The sequence below is a fragment of the Triplophysa rosa genome, linkage group LG4 (genome assembly GCF_024868665.1).
Source record: "Triplophysa rosa linkage group LG4, Trosa_1v2, whole genome shotgun sequence".
Lineage (NCBI taxonomy): Eukaryota > Metazoa > Chordata > Actinopteri > Cypriniformes > Nemacheilidae > Triplophysa > Triplophysa rosa.
In genome coordinates, this window is record NC_079893.1 from 24,057,092 (window position 1) to 24,082,050 (window position 24,959).

The window sequence follows — 24,959 nt, forward strand, 5'->3', positions numbered from 1 at the left end:
CTATATAATTGTTCTGGTTTAGTGTCCACCCGACATTAAATAATCAGACACATTTCCTTGTGTTTCCTTAACATGTTTCTGTATTCAAAAAGTAACTGGACAAAACACAAAAGAATAGAACAGATGGCAGGAGTCTTCAGATGCATTTTTAAAATTCAAACTATTTTTTATCTTGACAACCTTTTACGTTTAGTTTTACTTCTGATGTACTCTCTGCACTAATTCAGTAAAAGCATTTTGAAGCAGATAATTTTAAAGAGTAAACAACTTCAGTGTCTTATAGCATCATATAAACCAAAGTAGTGCAAAACAGATAAAACATCAAGAATGGACGCAATGGTCAAAAATGACAGAACTGTTAATTAATTAGAATAACCTATTCTTCTAAAAAGACTACGGGGTGGTTTCCCGCACAGGGCTTAAGACTAGTCCTAGACTAAAGTAAATGTTAGATCTGTCTAAATTTAAAACTGCTTGCACTGAAACATCTTCAAATACATCAGTGCCATTGTTTTAACTCAAAATGCAGACAAGTAATGTTGTTTTGTAAGGCATGTTTGTAAAAACTACTTAAATGTCTTAATTTAGCTAAGGCCTAGTCCTGTATTAAACTAATCCCTGTGCGGGAAAGCACCCCTACATGTCTGTTTTATGCAATACGACATTAAACCAATAGAAATCAGTGATTAAAGAGCACAATAAGTGTTTTAATATTGTAGAACGCTCAGGGTATGTTTTTGCAAAATGATTTAGAATGTCAGAAATACAATGTCAACATAAAAAACATCCACAATTACAATAATCACAGGGACACGCAATTTAACAAGACTTCATAAATCACCCCACACAGTTTTATTCCTGTGATGTCAATAATGTTTATGCCAGCACTGGAGATTCCACTGCAGTCTCTTTTCAAAAGTCTGAACCTTTCACCAGTATCTTTTGGTGAATCAACTGTCGGAATATTATTTGTTGTAATATTATTGTCCCTCCCCCACAAACCCCAGACCATCCACAGATTTCAAGATTCACTGATGGAGTCCATACCGGGCCTAACTGGTGCCGGCGGCAGCCTTTCTCATCGCCTCCTCATCCTGCACTGAGAGCTCGGTAAGCTTCCGGCCAAGTCTCTCATGCAAGTCCAAGTATTTGGCGACGCAGCGGTCCAAACACACAGCCTCTCCCTTTGAAAGTTCTGCTTCCTTGTAGTGAGGAGGAACGCATTTTTTGTGACATGCATTGGTCATGCTGTGGGGTGCAAAAACAAACTGGTAAATTTGTATTTGTATTACTTTCTTATAACTGTAAAATAAATACCCCTTAAATTAAAAATCAATTAATTATATTTTTTATATATTTTATGAATCTAGTAGTGTTCCTTTTTTAAAAACAAATCAAATGGAAGGGCTATAGTGACAGAATAGCTTGATAGTTTGTTAGTGTATAATTTTAAACACTACATACCACAAGGTTTAATACCCATGCAGGGCAAAAGTATATAGCTTTTAGGCTGCAATGTTGTTATTTCAGGTATTTAATAATAAATAACTTATAAAACTATGTAAGAGCAAAATAACTTGGTGTAATGCCATGTACTTTCATAATTGCAAGACGCATGACGCATCCCTTTAAAACAAGTTACATGCTTAGGGCAAGGTTGTTATAATTGTTATAATGTGAGAAAGGTCATAAAGTAACATTTTGGATGAAGTAAAAATCTTTTTAAAAAGTACTATGGCAGGACTATGGTAAAGTGTAAGGGACTTAAAATAAACCATGTTGCTGATTCTGAATAATTATTTTATTCAGGTACCTACTCTGACAGTAGCCAAGCAAGGAATAATTATTATAAATTATATATGAACACTGTATTCCCATATACAGGACCATTTCTAAAGAGATGCACGAAAAATGAGGGTACAAACGGGTAGCAAACGTACAGTAGCTGTAGTACATACTAATGCCTTCTGGATTTTCATTGGTACGTCAAATAAGATCACCTATAAGACACGAATGGCTTTTATCTCGAAGATGACAAAGTAAAAGTCACGGCTAGCGCGCATGATACAACTAGCTGCGCTCTATTCTAGCCTAGCAAATACAATATATTGCCATTATAATACGACGTATGATATTTTCCTTAATAACATTTTTTTGACCAAGGCCTATCCTGATGTTTAAAGAATACAATGAGATGCTAAGATGCCTAGCTTCCCTTTATACACGGACTGTAGTCATGCTGTATTATGATGATGATGATGATCATAGTATATTTTACCATGTCCAAATACACATCTTAACGTTATATGCCATGGAGCTGGTGCATGCTAATGCTCATACGACAAGGTAAATTAATCATATTCTTCATACCGGTTATACATATCAGCCATCATTTCAACCTCGAGCTCGGCGGCGAGCTGCTGCGCTTTCATGGGGTCCATGTCTGCAAATGACCTTTCCGTTCACCCTCACTCGATTCCCGCCGATCAGCCTTTGGGTCCTGTTCAACACAAAACCCCTGACAGCCTTGCTTAACCTTCAGCGTCTGTGCCTGCCTGTCCCGACCGGAGGAAGAACCCACGTGTATCCTTCCCATCCAGTGTTGTAATTGTCACTTCCGCTGACAATAAAGTTTTCTATTCAAATACACCGAGTCGCCGATATGCAACTCTGATGCGACCTTAAACGTTTTAAATTATATCCAACCCCAACAATCAACCATTTTTAAGTAAAATTGCTTATTTGTAGAATAAGTACATTTTAAAGATTTTTTTATAATACTTATAATTTATTAAGTTATAAATTATAAATACGTCTTTCCCGAAAGGCAACACAAAATAGGTATTATACTAACACTTAATTGAAAATGCATTAAAATTATAAATTAAAATAATGTAACAAAATTGAATAATACTCTGACCAAAATAAGCACACATGCATGTACAGTATGAACTTGTGTATACACATACACAAACTTTATTATTTACATTATTTTAATAATTAATAGATTCCATATATACAGAAATATTCAACATTTCTATACAAGCAAAAACAAATATCAAACTGACGAAACCAATTCTCATTGCTTCATTGTTGGAACCTCAAAGTGGTTAAATATCTAGAGTGTTAACGATCCTCTTTGTCAGTGTCCTCTCCCGTGACATCTACCTCTTCCTCTTCAGTAACATCCATCTCAACATCTTGATCCTGTAGATCCTCAATGGGCAGAGTGATGGTCTGTGCAGCTGCCAACAGCAATAACGGAGAGTTACTGAACAGAGAGTGCTCAAGAACATCAACTTCAATCACTTCTTCATCTGAGCTGGACACAGCGATCTGCAATGTTGAATGGTCTTCAGTGACCATTGACTGGTTAGATGGGCCATTTTTTACTATTACTTGTGTGCCTCTCAGTGTCATGGCTGTAAAGACAAAACAGACATTGCTCAACAGAGACTACATTGATTGTTTTTTTTTAAATGCCAAAAAAGTTGATTTATCATTGTAAATTTAGGGATTTTACCTGCATCTGACGAATCAGCTGTCATCCTACCCCCTGCAGTGTGTCTTGTACTCAACTCGTCTTCTTCCAAAAGGGCGTTAGAACTGTACTGGCCACTGTCCAAATCAATATCATCACTTTTCTTATTTCCAACATCAGAAGCACATTGAGCAATTTCATCAACTGCTTCATCATTTGTCATCTGAATTTCAGTTTCTTCATTCTCAATAGTTTCTTTTGTTGGTTGGACCACTTTGCATCTCCCTAAATCCTCCTCCTCATTATTCTCAAGAAAATCTTGCTTATTAGAAACTGCAGCTTCGGTTTTGTTCTCAAAATTTTCAGCTTCAGGATTTATACAGACACTGGTGTGCCTCTCTTGCATAATCCTTGGCATGTCAATTCTCTCCATCACTTCTGGTTTATTGTTATTTGCGCTGCTGCCCGTCTCTGTGGGCGACATGGCACGATCAACATCCGTAACATCCTTTGTTAAGTTCTCAGATGTCAAAGGGGCGACAGAAATTTCCATCACATTTTGGAAATCACACTGAAGAACGGTAGCTTCTCTACCCGAGTTCTCCTCAAAGGCAGGTCTTCCTCCCTTTTCAACTATACGATGCACAATATGTGACGTGTTGCTGTGTGACATCTGTAACCTCACCTGATTATCCACTGCATCTATTTTGTCCCTATTTTCCACCACAGACATACCCGTTTCGTTCTCTCCACAAACACTCTTACTGATATATTCACTGTCTTTCACTAAATTACCACACTCTCCACTTTTCTCCAAGGCTCCTTGGAGCCTCTGAGGCGAACAAGTTGTGTCTTGCGGGTTTGCTGTTAGCTGCCGACCGAGTGAACTTTTACAAGCATTACCAGTCTGATGAAAAATTGTATCAATGATACTCGGTCTCTTTGCTTTGGCAGAATATTGCACGTGAACGTTCTGCTTTGTCTGTACAAAATTGCCGTTAACATCTGCCTCCCTCATTTCTGTTGAGTCTTTCTCCTGAGTGTTTGGTTCTTTTTTAGCATCTTGTTCATGCACAGCTCGGCGCATTTTCCTTGCATTGGCACATTTTTGCTTTATTTTTTCAGCATGTTTTTGGGATTTGGGAGGTCTGCCACGACCTCGTTTTACGGTTCCTGCAGTGACCTGCACTTTAGGTAAATCGGCTTCATGTTCGTGTTGTTTACTAGCTGTGTTCAGACACAGACACATTTTCTTAGTGCGAGGTAAACAATTCTCTTGTTTTCTCTTCCCTCCTGCAACTGTTTTTCTGTTTGCGTTTAAAGGCGTGGACATTTGTATGCTGACTCCACGTGAGTTGGCGGTCTTCAATTGAACATTTCCACACTTGGGCTCTTTGATATTATCATCAGATTTAGTCTTGGATAGCCTCGTCTGAGCCCGAGACTCCTGAGATTCTTTCAGCCTTTGAGATGCTAGACGTCTTCTGGTCATTCTCTGCTTTGGGAGCTCACCAATGATATTTGCTTGATCCACACTTGAGCCATTTTCAGTTGTTATATCACGGTGTGTCTTCAGTTCCTGTTTGTCAGGGTTTGACTGATCTTGGGAACCATTAGGGTCAAGCCATGGATGTGGACAAGAGGAATCGATCGCTGAACCAAGAGGAAAGTCCGATTTCGAAAATGATTCAGAAAGCAACAGGGGAAGGTTTTTTGTTTTTGGGTCCTGCTTGCGTGTCTCAGAGAGCTCCTCTTGTGACGGTTCTGATGGCTCTTGTGTAGGAACATCATTTTCATCAGTTTCAAGCGGGGAAAGACATTTCCGCAGTCTGAAATCCATCCCGTCTTCAGGGATGGGGGACATATTAAAGTCTGACATGTCACCTGTTTCAAAGACGGGGCCATTTGGGCCAACTGTTGTTTTTGTGGTTAACAACAGGTCTTCTACAAGTGGGGCGACAGAGTCCATTTCCATTGTATCCAGATTTGTGTCTTTGTTCATGTTGGAAAGTGAAGCATGAAGTTCTTGTCCGGCTGACTGAGCTGAAGGATGAACTGTTTCAGGTCTCAACTGATTGTGAAACCCTGAGTTCTCGAGCTCTGAAAAACACAAGTGTAGTCAGGGAACAGAACCAAGACAAACCCATCGCATTCTGTTTGTGTGAAGCAAGCATGTGCAGAGCAATATGAAAGCTGTTAAACAGTGACAATGAAAGAGAAAGAGATATTGTGAGAAAGAACATCTGATATTTTCATTCTCTAAACAAATGTGAGTGGTGCAAAACAGACTGGCAAGATACCAGAGTGATGTGGGTGGTTGCCAGGGCATTTCAGATAGATTGGACTCATCCTCATGTCATTCAAAACACAAAAGAGGATATGAGGAATGTTGGTACCTTAACAACACTGGCCCCCATTGACTTCTATTGTAATTGATCCAAAACCACTGAGACATTTCTTAATTTGTCAAAATATCTTCTTTTGTGTGCCACAGGTTTTAAAAGACATGAACCTTAATACATTTTTATGTGAATGATCATGTTTTACCTCAGAAAATACATCGCAGGATACACAATTTTAAGTATCAATCACGTCTTTAACAAAGTTACGCCAAAATATAGGCTAATACTTTGTTGAAATCCTTAATACTGTAGTAGCAAGCAGTCGTAACGAAAAATGAAAATGTTTTACCTTCATAACTCTGTGGAGACCTGATTGGTGTTACAGTCTCTGTAAAACCAGATTCCCTGACCTCTTCCTCACAGCCACACACATAAGGACAAGAACCTTGAATAGAGGTCTCGGCCGCACCTTTATCTTCCCGAAGAGGATCAAGCTGGTTGAGTTCTTCCAGATTTTTGTCTAACGGCATCAAGGGCAGAATGTTTAATCCCATCATGAACATATCCTCCAAGAGCATTGCGATTTGTTCATCGGATTCATCTGCTTGGGGAGGGCTCGAAAACAACGCTGGTAGATCCAGAACAGAAGGCATAGAACTGCGATTTGGGGTATGAGGACAGGGTTTCTGTGAAGACATGTGTGTGGAACAGTCAGAGGGTGAAATGGGCAGACTGGTCGGTGGGGTGAGAGTTCCAAGACTTTGAGCAGGAAGTACATTGGACGGGCAGGTCTTTAATTGAAAATCAAGAGAAAAGAAGATCAGAGAAGGAATATCAGATAACGTTACGCTGCCTGTGAAAACCCAAACTATGGTGTGAATACACAAATTGTGCTTCTTATGTGGCAACTCAAACTTATCATTTTGATGATGAATCCTTACCGGAGTTGGAGGGCCACATTCTTTTACTTCATCTGATCCGCTCTCTCCCTGGACAGACACGATGAGGTTGCTCTCCCAGCAGGCTCCTCTCCTCCTCAGTTTGATCTTTACTTTTAACTTGTCTAATTTTTGTTCACTTGTGGCATTTTTGGGCAAACTCACAGCCTCTAAGAGTTTCCGGAAATCTTTGCCTGCCACATTTCTACTTCTTTCCATCACTTCAGGTTGGTTTAATTTGGCTCTTTCAACATTCAGGAGCTTCACCTGGCTTTGCTGCCAGGTTGGATTTTGAGTTTGTCCATCTCTCATTTTCCACCTATTCTTAGCATTTTTTTTACACTGGTTCGACGCTTCTGTCACGTCAGGGAGAGGAGGAACAGTGACATCACTGATCCAGTTAAAACCTCTAGATGAACTCGATTCATCAAATGACAAATCAGCCTCCAACACAGAAGTCCCTGGAGGATCACTATAATTTGCATTATAAAACATACTCCTCTGTCTCTCCGAAGGCAGAGGCACGCTCACACTTTCCTTGGCCTTCACGCTCTCATCGGTCTGTAAGGCAGCCTCCTTCCAGCATCTCCCAACATCTTCAACTCCTCGTTCCACCCACACTCGCTTTTTCTCAATGAGGTTTTTAAGGCCAAGCTTGTGGGCAGCAGTCATTACGTCCTCGTGTTCGCTCCGACTTTCTATTTCCATCTCCCCGGTGTATAGGAACCCAACCAGCTTCAGTAAGGCATGAGATCCTACAGCCTCAAGGCTTAGAAGCCTGTTCTTCCCCACAGGTGGAGCAGGAGATGCGGACAGGATTCTTGAGAAGATGGGACTTAAAGCGGCTAACACACAGCTGTGAGCTGGAACACAGACACCTGAAGATGTGAATTGAAAAGTTAAAGGGTTTTCAGGCATCACAATAGTGTGTGTGAGGAAAGACATGTGAAATAAAATGTGTATGTAAACCAACTAGCTCAGTTGCACACCAGACATTTGTTCGGTTAATAAAAAAAAAAAATTAAACACCCAAGATATAGTTTACCTAAAAGAAATAAATTATTTCATCCTTCACACATCCTCGTGTCATTCCAAACATGGAAGACAAAAGTAAAGAACATTATGAAGAACCTTGGTAACGAAACAACACTGGCCTCCATTGACTCCCATTGTATATGGACACAAAACCGCTAAGACATTTAATTAAAAAAAAAAAAAAAGTGTTCCAAAGAAGGAATCATATGGGCAATTCTAATGTTATGGACGTGACATAAAAATGCTCAGAGAATGAATTTGTTACGAATATATTGAACCATCTGTTTATATTTTACTGAACCCTTGTTGATAGAGTCTAAACATCAAAAAATGTCAGTCTATGAAAAAAAAATATATTTAAAAAATGGGAAATAAACATGCGTTATGGTTGTGACAAAAAAAGGACGCGGTTTTTGGGAGACGATAAACTTTGTAGGATTTCTGTAAAATAAAATGCACAATCCTGAAGCAATGATACCCAATGAATGGAGAAGGGATGCCTCTTTATAGAACATAAAATAGTTACTTTATATTAATTTTCATGTGTCCATTTATGAGGAATATGTAGCGTTATGGATGTGACAATCCTGAAAATGGCACTTACCTGACTATGAAAATCATGCACTAAAAATAAAACAAATGCTTTACAAATTTGAAGAGAGATCTCACATGGGTATTTGAACCACCAAATGTTAAAATCTGTGCTAGCCTGTTACCATAGTAAAAACCGCTGATAAAAACTTTTGGTTGACATTTTCACGGAATTGCCCATATACAGGGGTTGAATGACATGACGCTGAATAAATGATGACAAAATTTTCATGTTTGGGTGAACTGTCCCAGAATGGCGTGCAGTTGATCTTCAAAACTCACTTTGACTGGCCTCTTTTATAAAGCATATTTAAAATACAGTTCAAAGATACCATTGTGCTTTTTCTAATGATACGTAATCAAAGGTTGTCAAATTCACTTTTATAAGAAGGGTCTATATAAATCTTAGCTCTTACCTCCTGTCTGTATAAGTGTGTCACAAAAAATGCTTCCCTGCTGCTGCTTCTGCAGTTCACCAAGCAGGAATAATGCAAAGTCAGGCTGCTGATATTTCCACATGCTGCAAGCTTCAGGCTAAAACTAAAACACATTCAGATATTCTGTTTTAAGTCAGATTATTTTGTTTAAAATATTTCATATAGACACATGAAAACACAGGAAGACTGTGACTGATAAATTGGGTTCAGTTATAGCATTGTTGTATATTTAATGGAAAAATGTTGTGGTTCATCCATACTGTCGATCGATCTAGGGTGGGAAGTAGACAGGTCACCAGCAAAGCCAAACGTGATGTATGTAAACAGAGCCTGACATCACGACGATTAACGTTATAACTTTTAAATCGGCGTTTTATTCCAACAAGTGCACGTGGTCGGTGTTCATCGTGCAAATCGTTCATATTATACTCTAAAATCAAGTGAAAATAAATAATTGTACAATACGCAAACAAAGAAAAACTGCAGGACACGCGAGGCCTGCAATCATCTCATGAGAAGTTTCAACCAATTAAAGAGACATCAAATAATAAAAGTCAATTCATAATCTGTATTCTTTAAAAATAAATAAAACAACTTACTTTACTGAGACTTCTAAGCATCCAAAAGATTTAACAGATTCAATCCAGATAAATTTAGGGCATACCGATTAAGATGTTGTTAACACCTCAGGTTCGACGTACGTAACGTAGTGCAAGCGTAGCATTCATGCGCTGTCGTTAAACGCACGTACGCAGATATTTTTTACGTGATGATGAACTGGACCAAGATATCAAAAATACCAAAAATAAAAATAATGTTTTTTATTACGCATTAATCTTGCAACATTTATTACAAATGGATTGTTAAATTGATAGTGCTGAAACGAATATGCACACCTGAATAAGAAACACGACCCACATGATTATATTGTATGACAAAAAAAGTTTCAGTTTTCAATAATTTTCTTCAGAAATCAAACAGGCATTACATGCATACATAATTTTTTTAATAATTGCATGAAGTTGACAACAAAACGTTTTTACAGTAATAACTTTTCTTAGAGATCACTCCAAAAGAAAAATCTTTCCTCATAATTTCAAACCTGTATGATTTTCTTTCGGATATTTTGAACATCGTTAATAACGAAACAACATTGGCCATCATTGTTGATCACAAAACCACAGACATTTCACAAAATATCTGCTTTTGTGATAAAAACGTGTCACCCCTTTAATCTTGGAATATGTGCAATGTTTGTCACGTGGCAATATAAAATGCTTTTCGTATACAGTTGTATGTTATTTAGAATCTTTTCTTCATGAATTCAAGCACTGCAGAAACCACTATAGCCACACAAGGAAACAGCCATGAGGTAGCATTATAAACTTCGAAGCAACATCGAAATGCAGAATTTTACCTTCGTTCTATCATTGTTTTCTGTTAGAATAGAATCACATTTTTCTTATGTAAAAAAAACATTACAATTTACTGCATATCTTGAAAAACGCTAAATATCCAGTAAAATATGTGGGAAGAGCATTACATAGTTTGTAACTAACTCATATGATCCACACATGACAGTTTATGGCAAACCTGGTGCAAGCTTTGGCTTTGGAAACCAGGATATAACAAGGACTTAAGAAAACACAGTATTATTTAATACATAATGCGTATCGACATTTCCCAGCAACCAGCTTTTCTGGTGTAAACCGCTAAAGTAAATTATAGAATGACTTATTGATTTTTCTTTTCAAAGCAGAGCTACATTCTTTCAAAGCAGAGCAACAAATACAAACTACAAAACCATGTGAATAAAAAATATGTAAAAATCACACAAACATTCATTATCAGAACCTTGAAAAAAATCATTGTTTTATTAAAAAATGTATTGCTAAGTTACATGTTCAATCCATGAGAGGAAGGTGCAATGTTTAAGACCAAAGGTAAAGTGTTGAAATATAGGAACAATGAATCAAGATCCACTTGTTACGTGTTGCAGAAAAACAGCATGACAACTGACAGCACGACAGATTTTTTCTTTTTGTCTTTAATTAAAAGATATAAACCGTAAATGCATTTATTTAAAAAATAAAACTGATTGCATATGCATTCACCCACAACAACCCCAGAAAAAAAAAATCAGCCCCAATCATAAAATATAGAAAAGGAAGAGCAAAAAGACAACCAAGAAAAAAATAATTAAAATTAACAAATATTCTCTTGTATATATAGTTAAATGTGCTTTTATCTTATTTTCTTATCAAGCTAGAATCAAAATCTGAACTCTGGTTAAATCTTGCCTGAAAGAGATCCATTTTTTGTTTGTAATTAAAAGACTGCCGCCCTCAACACTGAACATTAGATCGGTTCCTTAAACCTTTGAGCAAACAGGACTCCGACTTTTGTCTCGTATCCACTTAGTCAACAGCCGACCTTTCTCCTGTATTAATTGTAGTGTTGCGAAAGATTGGAAATAGGCAGATGGGGATTAAAATGCATTGGGAAAAATATATATATTTTAAAAATCTACCGACCCCTACTGCTAGAGTTTCCATTCAGTAAATATCTACAGCAGACTTGCTGTGCATTTTGAATATGCAGTCTATGGAACGAGCACTGTACTTATGGATCGCAGAAACAAAAAACAATGCATATACATCCTTAAATGTACACTCATTCACTTTACACAGACAGGCACTAGAACCAAGAGGCAGAAGGTTGGCTGAACATTCCCATACACGCGTTCTTGGAAGCCGCATAACGCAACCGCACGCGCAACTCGTATCAGCAAGCGAGGCACTCCAAGTACGCAGAGTCATATTTACACATTCATTATTATTCAGACGAAGCAAGAAAAGCATTGGGTCCACCAGCTGGGCCTCGAATCGCAACGTTTGGAAAAGTACGAGAACTGATCGAAGATCAGAGCTAGAATTTGTCTTGGGTGTAAAAGGCTGTCCTCGGACCAGCTGTTTTAAGCAGGGGGAGGGAGTTACATAAATTATTTTACTCTTGATGCATATGGTCCTTGGTTTTTATACACTAATTATAGTCAGTGCCAGTTACAAAGACCAAACCAAATGGAAAATATATATTTATATGCAAAAAAGATCTCCCACTCTGGAATACTTTGCAAATTTCCCACCGGATCTATCAACTAACTTTAAGGAACAACAGATAAAAAATGTGAAGATCCTGAACCACACGGCTGTCCTAAAGATCCCAGTTGTCCTCAGCTAAACATGTGAATGCTACCAGTTTAATATAAATCTCCCAATCATTTGATCCCTCTGCCTATATTGTAATGCTTGCATCAACACTTTAAACAACAACCCCTCCCTAAAGACAGGACACTTCACAAGACCATCCACAGATAGACAACCTAAATGAAAAATGAGAGTCAATTGGTCATCTAGTGCTTTTGGAAAACAGCGACCAAAAATGAGGCCTTATGCCCGTCACAATGTATCAACAAGGCATAAACTTAGACATTCTATTTACAATAATTTCTGCAGGTGACGCAGTAATTTTGCATTACTGTGAACGGCAAAGCAACACGAAGCGAAAAGAATACCGACATCGTTCTACACTAGTGTTCTAATAGATGCAATCCAAGAAAAAAGGACAGCGGTTATAAACTTGAGAAGCTGACTTAATAGATCTTTTAGTCCCTAGTGTTTCTTAGTCTGTCATTTCACACAAAATAGTAGTATGGACCAAAATCAAGAAAAGTTTTTCATTCTGTAGTGTCCGTATTTTTAGTGGCTGTTCTCAATCACATTGATCTGAAGAGTAAGAGTGGCAACAACAGTGGGTTGGAAACTACAGAAGGGTCAATGCAGTTAGTGGCTATGGTCCCGGAAGTGATGAGATCAGAGACTCAGCAGGGACAGTAGGCAGGAGTAGGAAACTCACGACGGGTGATGCACACTATCAGTTTTTCTGCGGGGAGAAAGAGAGAAATGTTAAGGTCAAGTATTACGTATTTTCTTGCATACAGTTTTATTACAAAAAATAATTCAGTAACGTGTCATCAAGGAATTGCAATGAGCATTTGTGCGCATAACGCAAAATGCTTGTTTTAATGACGAATAAAACCATTAAACATCGGTCATGTGACCAAATCGAACACATGGGGGAGGAAATCAGTGTGGGGGAGGAAATCAGTGTTGGGGAGCAACTAAGTGAAATATTACGAAAATAGATTTTTATTAGCAGAGCATGTTACTTTTCCCAACGGTATATTGTGACAAAATGCCATTTTGTGCACAAATAAATTAAAAACAAAAGCTTTAAAATGGGGCAAAAATGAAGCAATAATGCTCTTTCCTTGTGAAGCTTTTTACAAATTTGTATTTCTGTATAATTTAAGTTGACTTGAATGCAACTGAATCTGCAATTCGTTTTTAAGTGATCTGTCAGGGCGGGACATAACACTAGCTCAACCAATGGCATGAGTTTGGGGCGGGGCTAATAGTTTGTGCAACTTTTCCGTTTTTAATTCTTTTAGTTTGATTAGTTTTGTTAACTGTAAATTAGGACTGAACAATAAATTAATCCGAAATATCACGAAAATCGACCGGTCTATAGTGATTATGTTTCATGTGCAGTTTGTCTGTGATCGGTAGAAAATGCTGCTCAATTTAAAAGCAGTACGAGTTTGACTCGCTTATAACGTGCATTTGAAAAAGCAACACCCATCAAACATCATTATTATAAATGTACTTTATTATCATGAAAATACCCGACGAGGCTTGAAGAACAGCGACAGCAGGCAACAGAAAGATGCCAATAGGCAATCGCCTATTTCACAATATGGCGACAGAGACCGGAAGTAGGGAAAAACTTTTTCCTGTCGCACTGCTGCCATAGCCATTCATTCATCCATCCATTAATTCAGCTTGTTTTCTCACAGGCATTCATTTTATTTACCTAAAGCAACAGTAGCATATGTTGTCCGATTTGGTCATGGTTTACTGGGAGATGTAAAAATAGGGAAAACAAATATTACAAAAACATTGTTTATGAGCGTCTGATATATGTTAGACAAATCAGCATAAAGGGAGAGCCACATGGCTAACTGCTTCTAGTCTCCGCAATTGTTCTGTGAAGTGAACAGAGCTAGAGCATTGACCGGACAAACGTTTACCTTCCTTCCGATTTGTACACGTCATGCTGCGCAATAAGTCTATTTCCTGGAACTACGCGTTTTGGGCCCTGTCCCAAATGGCGCACTCCGGTCTTGTGGACCTCCTCTGAGTCCACACTTGGTGACGTCAGGAAGTGCAGACATATAGGGCACTAGGCACGAGTCCACAAGGGTACATGGGAGTGCATTTTGGGACAGACTTGAGGTCATCACACCAGAAAGAGCAAGTGGTGCCTTCTAATCACTCTCGCGGTACTTTGTTGTCATTCGCTGATCAGTCTGAGCAGCACCTCGTGAAGTCGACCACTTATTGTCCCATTGTTGTTATTTGGGACTGGAGCTGCCGGTTTTTATTGTTCAGTATTTCATATGTTGATATACCACCCGAGCATTATACAATAGATACTTATGTTTGTAATATACTTATTAATTTGTCATGACGTAAATGCAACTGCTTATGTATATGTATTTATTTGTATACACTATTCTTCTGTATACACTTCTTAATATGCATATATGTTGTTATTTAATATTTCTCTATAATACAGAAGCTGTGTTGTTCAGCTTTACAGAGCCCAGAGACAACTAGATATAGATCTACAACAAAACATGGCTTATTACCTTAAGAAAATGCACTGCATTAAAAGTTTTTATTCTTGAATAGCTGGCTTAATAGAAAATAAATAAGCAATAATATGAATAAGTAACTAATTAATAAATTAATTTAGAATTTTATCAAAACATACATTTAAAAATGTATCCGTCATGTTTACTTATGTCTGACATCCACGACACTCCTCCCATCCGTTCTGTGATTGGGCGCTCGCAAGGATTCCTGGGTAGGGGACTTCAGTGGAGTCTGCGTAAATGCGGGCTTCGCCGAAGACCGCATCGAGGGCACAAAGGAGGCGCTCGCGAGCAGACTTCTGAGCGCTAAAAAGACAAATGGGACACCCTACGGACTCGTAGACTTGGCGAGAACGCGCAATTTAAGTCCACGATCCGCACCGCAAGTGCGCCATTTGGGACAGGGCCTTGGTCTTCTGCAGCATATATTTGGAGTTTCTGCACGAGAGCGCCCTCTGGCTTTCAGATGCAGCAGCATTTCACCGTACTTGCTGATAAACCATGCAGCAACAAAAAAATGCAAACCACCACCAAATCGCGTACGGTTTATTTCCGATTTATCGTGCAGCTCTACTGTAACTGTATCCTTTTAATGCTAGTGCTCTCCCTTAAGACCCTCAATTTTTGTGGCAAATCTTATTTAATCAAAATACATAATCATCTAATATATTATAAAAACCAGGTTTTAGCTTTAGTTATTTAGTTCAACTTTATCAACAGTCCTGTAGTTAACTGCAGTTAAATACTAGAAATTGCAAGTAGCTTCCCCAACACTGGACGCAATACAAAAACTAGCATCCATATACACAAAAAGCAAAACAACAAATAATACCATTAATGAAGGTTAGAACCACAAAGACCAGCGCACATTAGAGGTCTGCAACCCCAAAACTTGCGGGTTTCGGGTCAGGTTCGGGTTAATGTTTAATGAATAGCCTCGGATTCGGGTCGGGTTTGTAACTAAAAAAAATATAGGCTATATACAATGTTTGCATGCCGTGGCGTGTGCTTGCGTGTTTGCTGCGTTGTGACCACACAAAAACACGAGAGAAAATGCACACAAAACTGTTTTTCGCATAAATTGTTCTGCGCATGTGCTCCCGCTCTTGTCCTCGTTGTCACAACACAGCAGGTGATGGTAGGACGAGTGCGATAAAGCAAAATATTAGCGAGGGAAAACTTATTACAGTTCCAAATGATGCAGGGAATTATGATCTTGTCATTACTGCCAAGACTGGCCCGTAGTATCCTCAGCATCCCTGCAAGTAGCAGCAGCAGCGAGAGGAACTTCAGTGCAGCGCGGCTAACTTTTAATCAGAGGACGGCGCTCAAACCAACAACAGCAGTTTTTGAAGTTCGAGTTCCAGAGGGTTCAAAAAGGATTTTTGACTTTTCCACCCGTTAACCCACAGCAAAGTTTCGTTATTGGTAAGTCTGTGCTATTTCTTATTTTTTTCTTGTGCGTTCACTGCCGAGGGGGCCGCCGTGCCTTGATGAAACTGTGTTTGCTTACATGTAGCTATTTGTTTAATTATCATCGCAAGCCATCATAAAATGCAGCATATTTCAACAAAGCTTGCTGTTAAACGCACTTAAGGGTTCGGGTCGGGCTTAAAATGTAACTGTAATGGTCGGGCCGGGTCGGGTTAAACAATCTCGGGTATGGGCTGGGTGCAGACCTCTAGCGCACATAAACTTAAATATACACATGAAGGCCATGCAAAAGGTGGACACACATACCATGCGTGCTCATGCACTGAGTGGGGGGAGGGGGAGTGGCCTAACCATCATAAGTGTCCAACAGAGGCATAGAGCCCCGCCTCTCCCCATACATTCCTCCCTGAGAGTGAAAGAGAAAGATTGGCAGAGAATAAGAGAAAGTGAAAGGCCATTGAAGAATAAGTGAGTAATAAAAGTGTTTGAGAGAACGTTAGTGGAGTAATAAAAGAAAAGTGTTTGAGAGAACGTTAGTGGAGTCGAACACCACTGAAGTGCATTTAGTGAAATAAAACAGGATGTGATGTCAGTATTTGTTTATTTGTTATTTCTTAAAAGAAGTTTAGTGAGAACACAAGTTGTTTGTTGTGTGTGAGTGAGGAAGGGTGGACATCCTCACCTGAGGTGCGTCTCTGTCTGAACGATCCAAAGTGTCGTCTAAAGTGTTCCTCCGTCCTCTCTGGTCTATCGTCGAGTAAGCATCTGGTACCACAGATAAATATAATAAAGAGCTGAGGGCAATTCATCTACATATGGATCGCACATTTTAAATTAGCACAGTGGTTTATGTCTGAAATAGCACAGGGTGTGAACTGGATATACAACTAAACACAAGTTTGCACTTATAAAGACATGTCTGAGCCCTTTTACAACCCAAAATTATAATTTGCATGAAGAAAATTGGGTAAAACTTTACAATATGGTTGGATTTATTTACATTATTTAAAGTATAGATAACATGACCATAGCATTTATTCATCTTTGTTTAGTTTAGTATTTACTAACATTTTTTCAAATCAAAAGTTGTACTGAAGATTTACGTTCGTAAATGCCAATACAATTGTTTATGTTAGCTCACGGTGCATTAACAAAGATCAATAAATGCGGAAAAGCGATTTTGTTCATCATTAGTTCATGTTAATGCATTTACGAATGCAAATACAACCTTAACACAACATTGCAAAGTGTTACCAAAAATGTTACATTTTGTGCAGCTCTCGAGTGTTTCGCCCCCAAAATTCGCAAGTATACATAAAAATAATAGCAAATGAATTTTAAAAATTTCACAAAAAGGCCAAGACATTTTTCTTTTAATATAACAGCATCAGATCTTTACGTAACTGCACTTTTTCTTAATATATGTGTCTTGGCTAGCATGTGTTGCCGAGTCACGCATAATGACCTTAATAAATATAGAAGTAAGTCGAATGCAAGCTTCTGTAAGGACCACTTCATTTCACGGTCAGTAATGAAAAATCATTTTACTCTGCAATAGCAGGTGTAACTAAAATTTAAGCATATTCATGTACGAGTGTGTACAGGGTGTTTTACCTGGTCCTATGTCATTCATAGGAATCATATCTCGATCTCTGTCCTGTTTGCCTCCTAACAAAGAAACCCAAACAAAGTCAGTTTTTGAGATGCAATTTGTATGTCCAGCAAAGATTCTAAACAGCTATCTATTTGTTGAGTAAACGCATTAAAGGAATTAGGGTGTGTCCTCACCCCTGTCTATTAGCGGAAGGGTGCTGTCCTCGTATCCCCCATTGCTGCGGGGGTTGTTGGGAGGATTGAGGTTGACCATGAAGTCCGTTTTCTTCCAGCCGTCTTTCTCCAGTGTGCGGCGGAGCTCTTTGAAGCCCCACACGATCTGCAGCACTTGCCCAGCACCACGTACCTCCCGATCCGAGCGGTTGCTATATGGTGAGAACAAGGACAGTAATGAAACATACAACAACAGCTTCTTCAAATGAAAATCTTAAAGAAAATGAAATGAGTTATGTAGCAGACAATATAACGGCAAAATTCTATGACTTGAACTAAATGGATTACACCATTCTGGTATCTGACCCTTTAAACTTTTGGATACCATCCTATATCCTTAAACACCGACTTACTCCCAACGCATAACAAGAATGCTTAAAAAGATTAGAAACTGGTGCAAGTAGTCGGTAACTAATCTGAAAAAGAGAAACCCACCTGTCTTTGTTAATGAGCACCAGCCTCTCGATGCCCTGGGAGCTGCGCAGGGTTTTGGCAGCATCTACGCTGGACCCAATAACCTCCGCCATAGTGCTGAGAACAGACACCACGGTTTCTTCCGAGAGCCCACGCACGGGTTGACTCTGACCACCACCCGGCAGATTAGCCACCAGGTTAGGCACTGCATGTTTCCCTACATACAGACAAACGTGGTATTAAAAACACAAATTCTAAAACAAACATCATATTCAAGTCTTTCACAAGCAGAGATTTCTCTCACATACACACCTAACAGTTCACGGTTGCGAGCGTCGATGGCCAGGTTCCTCAGGGCTCCAGACATGGCTCTGACCACGCGATCGTTCCCATGAGACAACAGCTCCGTCATCATCGGCAGGCCGTGCTCTTGTCTCATCGTTGCTCTGATGTACCGCCCATACTGATGTAGGAAAGTTGACATTAAATACTGATCTCTTGAACTACTGCTAACTTAAATAGCAAAATATTGCGTCTGTATACTTACACTCCAACGGCCTGCGCAAAGATTCTGCACGGCTCCTGCGGCGGCTTCTAGAACCGATGGGTTCTTGCTTTCTTTTAGGAGTGAAGTGTACACTCGCACCACTTCTGGTTGGAACAGCAACTCATAACCTTAACAAATGCATAATCGTTACATTTTATATCACAACTATTGCCGTAAGAATTCAAATTCAACAGGAAGTCGAATGTACCTTTGGCTGGTGTGGTTCTCTTTGGAATGTCAATCATGTCTGTGGTTCCATCATCATCTTTCTTGCCTGAACACATCAGAAAGAATAAGCGAGTGAAATGGAGAGCAATGGGAAATAAAGCGATACAGGGACCAGTAAGGGATAAAACTCTTGTGACTTAATGGGAGTGAAGTTGTGATACAGTTTAGAAACGGTAGTCTGAATAAAACGTCCTTTATATGATTGACTACAGAGCAGAGATTGCCATTAAATTCCACAGGCAATCAAATAAGTGCGTGTAAAGCATGACATGAATGTGTATGGTGAGGTATGTATGTATTTATCTGAAGTGAGGTGCTCTGGTGCGCTCTGCTGGTTACATCTAGAAAAACATGTAAATGCGGACAGCTTTTTAAAGCGACAGTTCACCCAAAAATAAAACTTCTGCCATCATTTATTCACCCTCTATATTGCTCAAAACCTGTATATGTTACACTTTTTCTGTGAAACACAAAGGAAGATATTCTGAGAAATATCTCTTTGGTTTGGTCACCAACATTCTTCAAAATATCTGAAAAAGTCATACAGGTTTGGATAGACACAAGGGAGAGTAAATAACGAGAGATTCTTAAAATTTGGTCGAAATGTCCCCTTAAAGCTATAGTTCACCCAAAAATGAAATTCTTAAATTGAACATAAAATAAGCAACAAACCTTTTGTTTATCTTATTATACACGTGCTTTGTGGAGCTTCAGCATTTTCAGAAAGCCATCTCTTTTGAAACAATACGGGTTGTGAAAATACGTAACATTTAAAGCTTATTTAGTGATACTGATATCAAAACAAATTTATATACGGCGGCATGTTGATTACGTCATATGCCAATGGTTCTTGTGTGTCTCATGACTAGATTTCATAGGATATCCTCATAGCATGAGGAAGAAATTTGAGTTTAATGTTTGGGTGAACTATCCTTTTAAGGGCCACAGTCACAGTTTAATTTTAAAATGTTCTTAGAATGTTACAGTCTCTATGACTGGTTTCAGTTACCACAATGCATTTTGGGATTGCCTCCCATTTAAAAGAGGACCACAAATCTGCCTCAGAATTTGGTCAATTTTAGAATGCAGCATTTCTCTACTATCTACTATTTGAAGCTTCATGATGCCTTTAAATGCTGTCTATGTAGGCAGATTTCAGTTGTCAGTGATACTTGTTCAACTTCTATTTCCCTCCGATCAATAAAAACCTTGTTTGTGTGACTGTGACCCTTATCTGCCTCCTCACTTTACACAAGTAGTGCAGCTCATAAAACGAATGAGAAATGGGATTGAAATAAGTTATCTTCCCCTAAAACGTTTTTATTTGCCCATTTCAGATCCATTTTCTAAACTTGAACCCATGACATTGGTAATAATGGATTGCAATGATATGATTTCTATGAAAGCAAGCAAAGTTAAAAACAAAGAGAGAGAAAAGAGCTTACCTTTGGAAAACCACTCATCTGTTACCATACGAAAAGCAAGAAAAGAGCAGATAAAGACAGATGAGAAAATACAAAAGAATAAGAGGACAGGACCAATTTTAGGTATATAAAAATGAATGCAACAGTGCCCCAGCCACCATAAAATGATCAAATCCACAGCAAACGAAATACATGCATGCTTGATCATTTTGTGTAAACAAACTTAATCTGGCACGTATCAAACTCACAGGTATAACATACTTGTAAGGGTTAAAGACACAGAACAAAATGTGGCCTCTTAGCTTTGTTTACACAAAACGGAGATAACGCTAGATTTGAGAGTTCCTCATTTTAATTAGTCAGAGTTTTTTTCCTTAATCTTAATCAGACACGCACCTTTGCCCTTTCGGGAGCTGAAGCAGCCCCCCTTTTGGGCAGAAGGGGCGGGGCCTTGATTGACAGGCATGCTTTCTTGGTAGCGTTCGCAGCCCGGGATCTCTCGATGCACTTGGTAGGACAGATTTCTCAGCAGACACACACTGTTCTCTATCAGCTGCAAAGAGAGAGAATATCAACTTTAAAATAACTATAACATTTTTGGAGAAAGAAGTCAACTAACGCAAATAATATGAGCGTAATATGCAATTTCACGCCTTTATTTTATGGAGGTTAAAAAAGGAACTGGGTCTTACTAACCATTTCTATCACGGCATAATGCATGTTTCCAGACAATACTTTCTTCCCACTTCGCTCTTATCGTAAATTCTCTATTATTGCCTTTGCTCTTTGAGGAACAGATGTGTTCCGTACAGATTCACGAAACTGGAAAAAAAAGGTTCAGGTTTTGTGCTCGAAAGCTAGCTGGTTACCTTGTTGTCCACATCTTTACAGTTGATCTGCGATTGGACGATGTACATGAGCGAATCGACCAATCCGGAGCACTCCCTCAGCTTCCTCCTGGCCTCGCTCCGCTCCGAGCTCACATTCCTGAGAGAGAAACGTCAGGCAACTAATTAGTACACCGCATGCAGACCGTCGCTAAACATTAAACGGGCAGAGAAAGTTTTAGCCTCGGGGCATCACCCAAAACACGTAACCGAGCGTGAACAGATGACATCTGGAAAACAGTGAAGGGCGCTCGGTGAGAAAGTGAGGGTTAGAAGGCAGGACAGCACTAGCTCCATTTAAATCTAATCGCGGTGTAAAATCAGTCCTCTGAATGGAGTGCTTTCGAAAAGCCTAACAGGCGAAAGAGAGATGAGAGACAGTTTTAAAAGAGAAGCACTCAAGGGAAATAAGTGGATTCTAAGATCACATTTCTCTCTTTTGTCCAAACTTTGTCCTGCTTCTTTCACAGACTGAAAGGTTCTTGGTCAGTCACGCACACACAAAAGCATTTCCTTCGCACTTCCCTCCTTTCTTCCACATTAAAACGCAGCTTCCTCACCCACACGCACACACAAACACAAACTTCTTGACAGGAATTCTTTAGCAGAACAACACCCCTCCAGCCTTTAATGGCTTTCACCATATGAACCATGAATTTAAAAGTTCCCTTCCTAATCCTTCCCCCCGCCCATCTCTTTCTGTACCTCAGTGGCTCCTGCAACAGCAAACCACTCGCAATGCCGTGGGTTTGAATTCCCAGGAAACACATACGGATAAAAAGCATGAAAGTAATGTACCTTAAGCAGCCGGTGGTGTTGGTGAGTGCAGTCTCCCACTCCAGGTGTCTGGGTTTGCAGCTCTCCTCACCCCCCTGGTTCCCCCTCTCCCAGCCCGAGTGCGGTACCATGACCTCATCGGACAGAGCGTGCAGTGCGTGGTCAACGATTTCCATTTTTACAGAGTCGTGAGAGGAAAGGTTCCACAGCGTGCCTGGAAGAGAGGATGGCAGTTGTGATTATTGCAACTTGGATTAGACCACATTTACTTAATAAACCGGCTGCGCAGAAAACCGCGTTTACATGGAAGTTTGAGACTTGCCAGGTTTCTTGCGTGCAGAGACGTCACCATCGATAGTCTGTTTAGTCATTAAAATTGCAGCAGGAAAACGGTCAGAAGCTGTATTTTTAGATCTGTTCTTATGTCCGCAGAAGCAGCATATGCAACAATAGTTTTTCATTTTGACGTTTCTACATCAACTGCATGATTCTCGAGAGCGGATTTTTATGCGTTATTTTACTGTTCTTTCCGTTTGGGACTTTTACTATTGCGCTGTCAGACATGCGCACATAAACAAAACTGAGAAGGCGTTAACATGCAACTCGAAATCGGAGTAATGGGCAAAAAACTACCTCTGCCGAGCAGGTTTAAGCTTACGCCGTTTATGAGCTTTCCCAGATAAAAGAAAAAAGTTTTACATGTTTACGCGACCTTTCGCGTTATCAGCTTATTAAGCATAATCGGAGTAAGACTGCATGTAAATGCACTCATTGACTGCCATAGCAGGAAAATGACAATGGTAGTCAAAAGTTCCCCAGAACTGTTTTCTTTGCTACATTCAACAAAGACATTTACAAAGAATTTTTTCCAACTATGGTAGTCAATGGGTTTGGTTACAAGCATTCTTCCAAAAATCTATCTCTGCATTCATCAGAACAAAGAAATTCATACAGATTTGGAACAACTTGAGGGTGAGTAAATGAATTTTCATTTTTGGGTGAACTGTTCCTTTAAGGAGTTTGTACCTGTTATACTATCAGTAAGGTCCTGATCTCTCGTCTTCCTCAGTAGCCGCACCAGAGCGGGGATTCCGTCACAGTTCTTGATGGCGATCTTGTTATCTGGATCTCGTCCATATGAGATGTTCTTGAGAGCTCCGCATGCTGCGTAATGCACCTCCTTCTTTGGGTTATCAAGCATTGATACCAGAGCCGGGATTCCCTTCATCCGTCTAACGTCTGACTTTACCTGAACAAAGACAAATGAAGTTTGACAAAACGTTCTAACTGGATCCAATGAGTGTCGAGGAATTGCATCCAGCCAACCTTATCATTCTTAAAGGTGAGATGCTGCAGGTAAGCTGCAGCGTTACTTTTGACAGGGTCCAGGCGATAGTTGAGCATAGCGATGACTTCAGGAAGCTCAGGTTGCCTCCATGTGGTGGGGGCGGGGCCCTTGCGCAGAGTGCTGTCCAATGACGCCATGCTGCCTCTTTCTCCCTGAGCCAATGGGGCTCCTCCCCAATACATATCACCAGCTCCAGAGATATCGCCATCCAGAGTGCCCTCATATGACCTGAGGAGAAAAACAACAATTTGAAAAAACTGCTCAGTGACGTTGCTCAATAAAAAAACAATTCTTGACGACGCATATTCACACTAACCCTGTCCTACGTGGTGGTGGGGCATGGTGCCCATGCGCTAACCGGGGCATTGTGCTGTAATGCATGGGCACCCCCATGCTGTAATCAGGCTCGTCGTATCCCAGGCTCCTCTGGTCATCTTCAAGGCCGTAGGGCTCTGGAACAAACCGCTGAAGAGCTCCAGAGATCTCTAGAGCGCTGCCCAAACGGCCCACCTGAGGCTGGGCTGCGTATGGGTCCAAATGTGGCCGGCTGTGAGTGCGGTAGGCGGAGTCAATCGTGCGGTAGCCATCCACAGGCCTAAAGGACAATGGCCGAATTTTTGTTATACCGACAAGCAGTCACACTGGAATTTCAGGCTTCCCATTTTGAAAGCAGAAACGCACCTGTAACGGTCATCCATACGAGTTCCTCGGCTCAGGCTGGCGTAGACTTCTGAAGGCGGGCCACTGCGGTACTCGTCATAGCCACCTGGTGGTCCGTAGTGGTAGTTACGTGGTACAGTAGCAGTAGGGTAATCCATAGGGCCGCCCGGTGGCCTATACACACGATCCATTGGGCTGTTATAACTCATCCCGGTAACTGAACCAGTGCCGTCCAGTGAGAGCGTGTCCGAGACAGAAGGAATAACTGTTCGTGTGGTGGTCGTTTTCGTGACCTTCTTAACCTGATGTGAGAAAAAAGTGCTCTTATTCTCCATCCAGCTTCTCAGGAAAAGCAGACAGTAAGTGGAGAAAGTTTGCAAAGATTCGAAATGTGCACAAACTTACTGTTGTCTCAGTGCGCCGCGTGGTTCCATCATCACTCGTTTCGTGTGAAATAACTGGCATCACCTCATGAGGGTCCTCCTCCACCATGACCGACTCAACAATATGACCAGGGTCCAACATTCTGTACTGTAGCATGGACACACAAACAAAGAACAATAGTGAGCAGCAGCCAACAACAGGAAGTGCGGCCTCTTACACAAACACACCATCTGGTTGCAGAGCATTCGCAGGTGTACGATGACGACACTAACAAGTGCAGAAATAGAGGATTCAATATGTGTCGAAGTATGCAAAGAGCGTCTCACATGTGGAAACGCGTCGATCAACAATTAGGATGGTCTGAGGTCAGCTTTAGAGAATTCGGCTAGTTGAGAGTGTTTCATTGTCACATATGTTTGTGTTAGGATT

The 24,959-nt window shown here is 40.0% G+C and overlaps 3 protein-coding genes across 8 annotated transcripts in view; all 3 read right to left on the reverse strand.

Moving 5' to 3' along the window:
• Nucleotides 1–34: 34 nt before the first annotated feature.
• On the reverse strand, nucleotides 35–2,607 carry timm10 (translocase of inner mitochondrial membrane 10 homolog (yeast)). The gene is made up of 2 exons (XM_057332149.1): nucleotides 2,371–2,607; nucleotides 35–1,248 (listed from the first exon to the last, which is right to left on the reverse strand). The coding sequence occupies exons 1-2, from the start codon at nucleotides 2,439–2,441 to the stop codon at nucleotides 1,053–1,055; spliced, it is 267 nt and encodes an 88-aa protein (XP_057188132.1). The 5' UTR covers nucleotides 2,442–2,607; the 3' UTR covers nucleotides 35–1,052.
• A 1,323-nt stretch (nucleotides 2,608–3,930) lies between these two features.
• Nucleotides 3,931–8,909, reverse strand: LOC130553031 (uncharacterized). The gene is made up of 5 exons (XM_057331769.1): nucleotides 8,804–8,909; nucleotides 6,765–7,639; nucleotides 6,173–6,614; nucleotides 4,054–5,581; nucleotides 3,931–3,952 (listed from the first exon to the last, which is right to left on the reverse strand). Exons 1-5 carry the CDS (start codon nucleotides 8,904–8,906, stop codon nucleotides 3,931–3,933), a joined length of 2,970 nt encoding a protein of 989 aa, XP_057187752.1. The 5' UTR covers nucleotides 8,907–8,909.
• Nucleotides 8,910–10,668: 1,759 nt separating this feature from the next.
• The window catches only part of ctnnd1 (catenin (cadherin-associated protein), delta 1), a 32,225-nt gene continuing 17,934 nt past the window's right edge, over nucleotides 10,669–24,959 (reverse strand). For 4 of the 6 annotated variants that reach the window (XM_057330708.1, XM_057330713.1, XM_057330712.1 and 1 more), the window contains 18 exons: nucleotides 24,552–24,677; nucleotides 24,168–24,448; nucleotides 23,803–24,081; nucleotides 23,465–23,714; nucleotides 23,165–23,387; nucleotides 22,160–22,352; nucleotides 21,344–21,461; nucleotides 20,871–21,027; nucleotides 20,496–20,513; nucleotides 19,031–19,096; nucleotides 18,823–18,950; nucleotides 18,588–18,738; nucleotides 18,297–18,492; nucleotides 17,823–18,013; nucleotides 17,649–17,702; nucleotides 16,717–16,799; nucleotides 16,386–16,440; nucleotides 10,669–12,766 (listed from right to left, as the gene is read on the reverse strand). In XM_057330708.1, coding sequence (XP_057186691.1) covers nucleotides 12,705–12,766; nucleotides 16,386–16,440; nucleotides 16,717–16,799; nucleotides 17,649–17,702; nucleotides 17,823–18,013; nucleotides 18,297–18,492; nucleotides 18,588–18,738; nucleotides 18,823–18,950; nucleotides 19,031–19,096; nucleotides 20,496–20,513; nucleotides 20,871–21,027; nucleotides 21,344–21,461; nucleotides 22,160–22,352; nucleotides 23,165–23,387; nucleotides 23,465–23,714; nucleotides 23,803–24,081; nucleotides 24,168–24,448; nucleotides 24,552–24,677 — 2,631 coding nt within the window. In that variant the 3' untranslated portion in view covers nucleotides 10,669–12,704. The remainder of the gene's footprint in view (nucleotides 12,767–16,385; nucleotides 16,441–16,716; nucleotides 16,800–17,648; nucleotides 17,703–17,822; nucleotides 18,014–18,296; nucleotides 18,493–18,587; nucleotides 18,739–18,822; nucleotides 18,951–19,030; nucleotides 19,097–20,495; nucleotides 20,514–20,870; nucleotides 21,028–21,343; nucleotides 21,462–22,159; nucleotides 22,353–23,164; nucleotides 23,388–23,464; nucleotides 23,715–23,802; nucleotides 24,082–24,167; nucleotides 24,449–24,551; nucleotides 24,678–24,959) is intronic. The other 2 variants (XM_057330709.1, XM_057330710.1) reach the window with 2 other exon arrangements.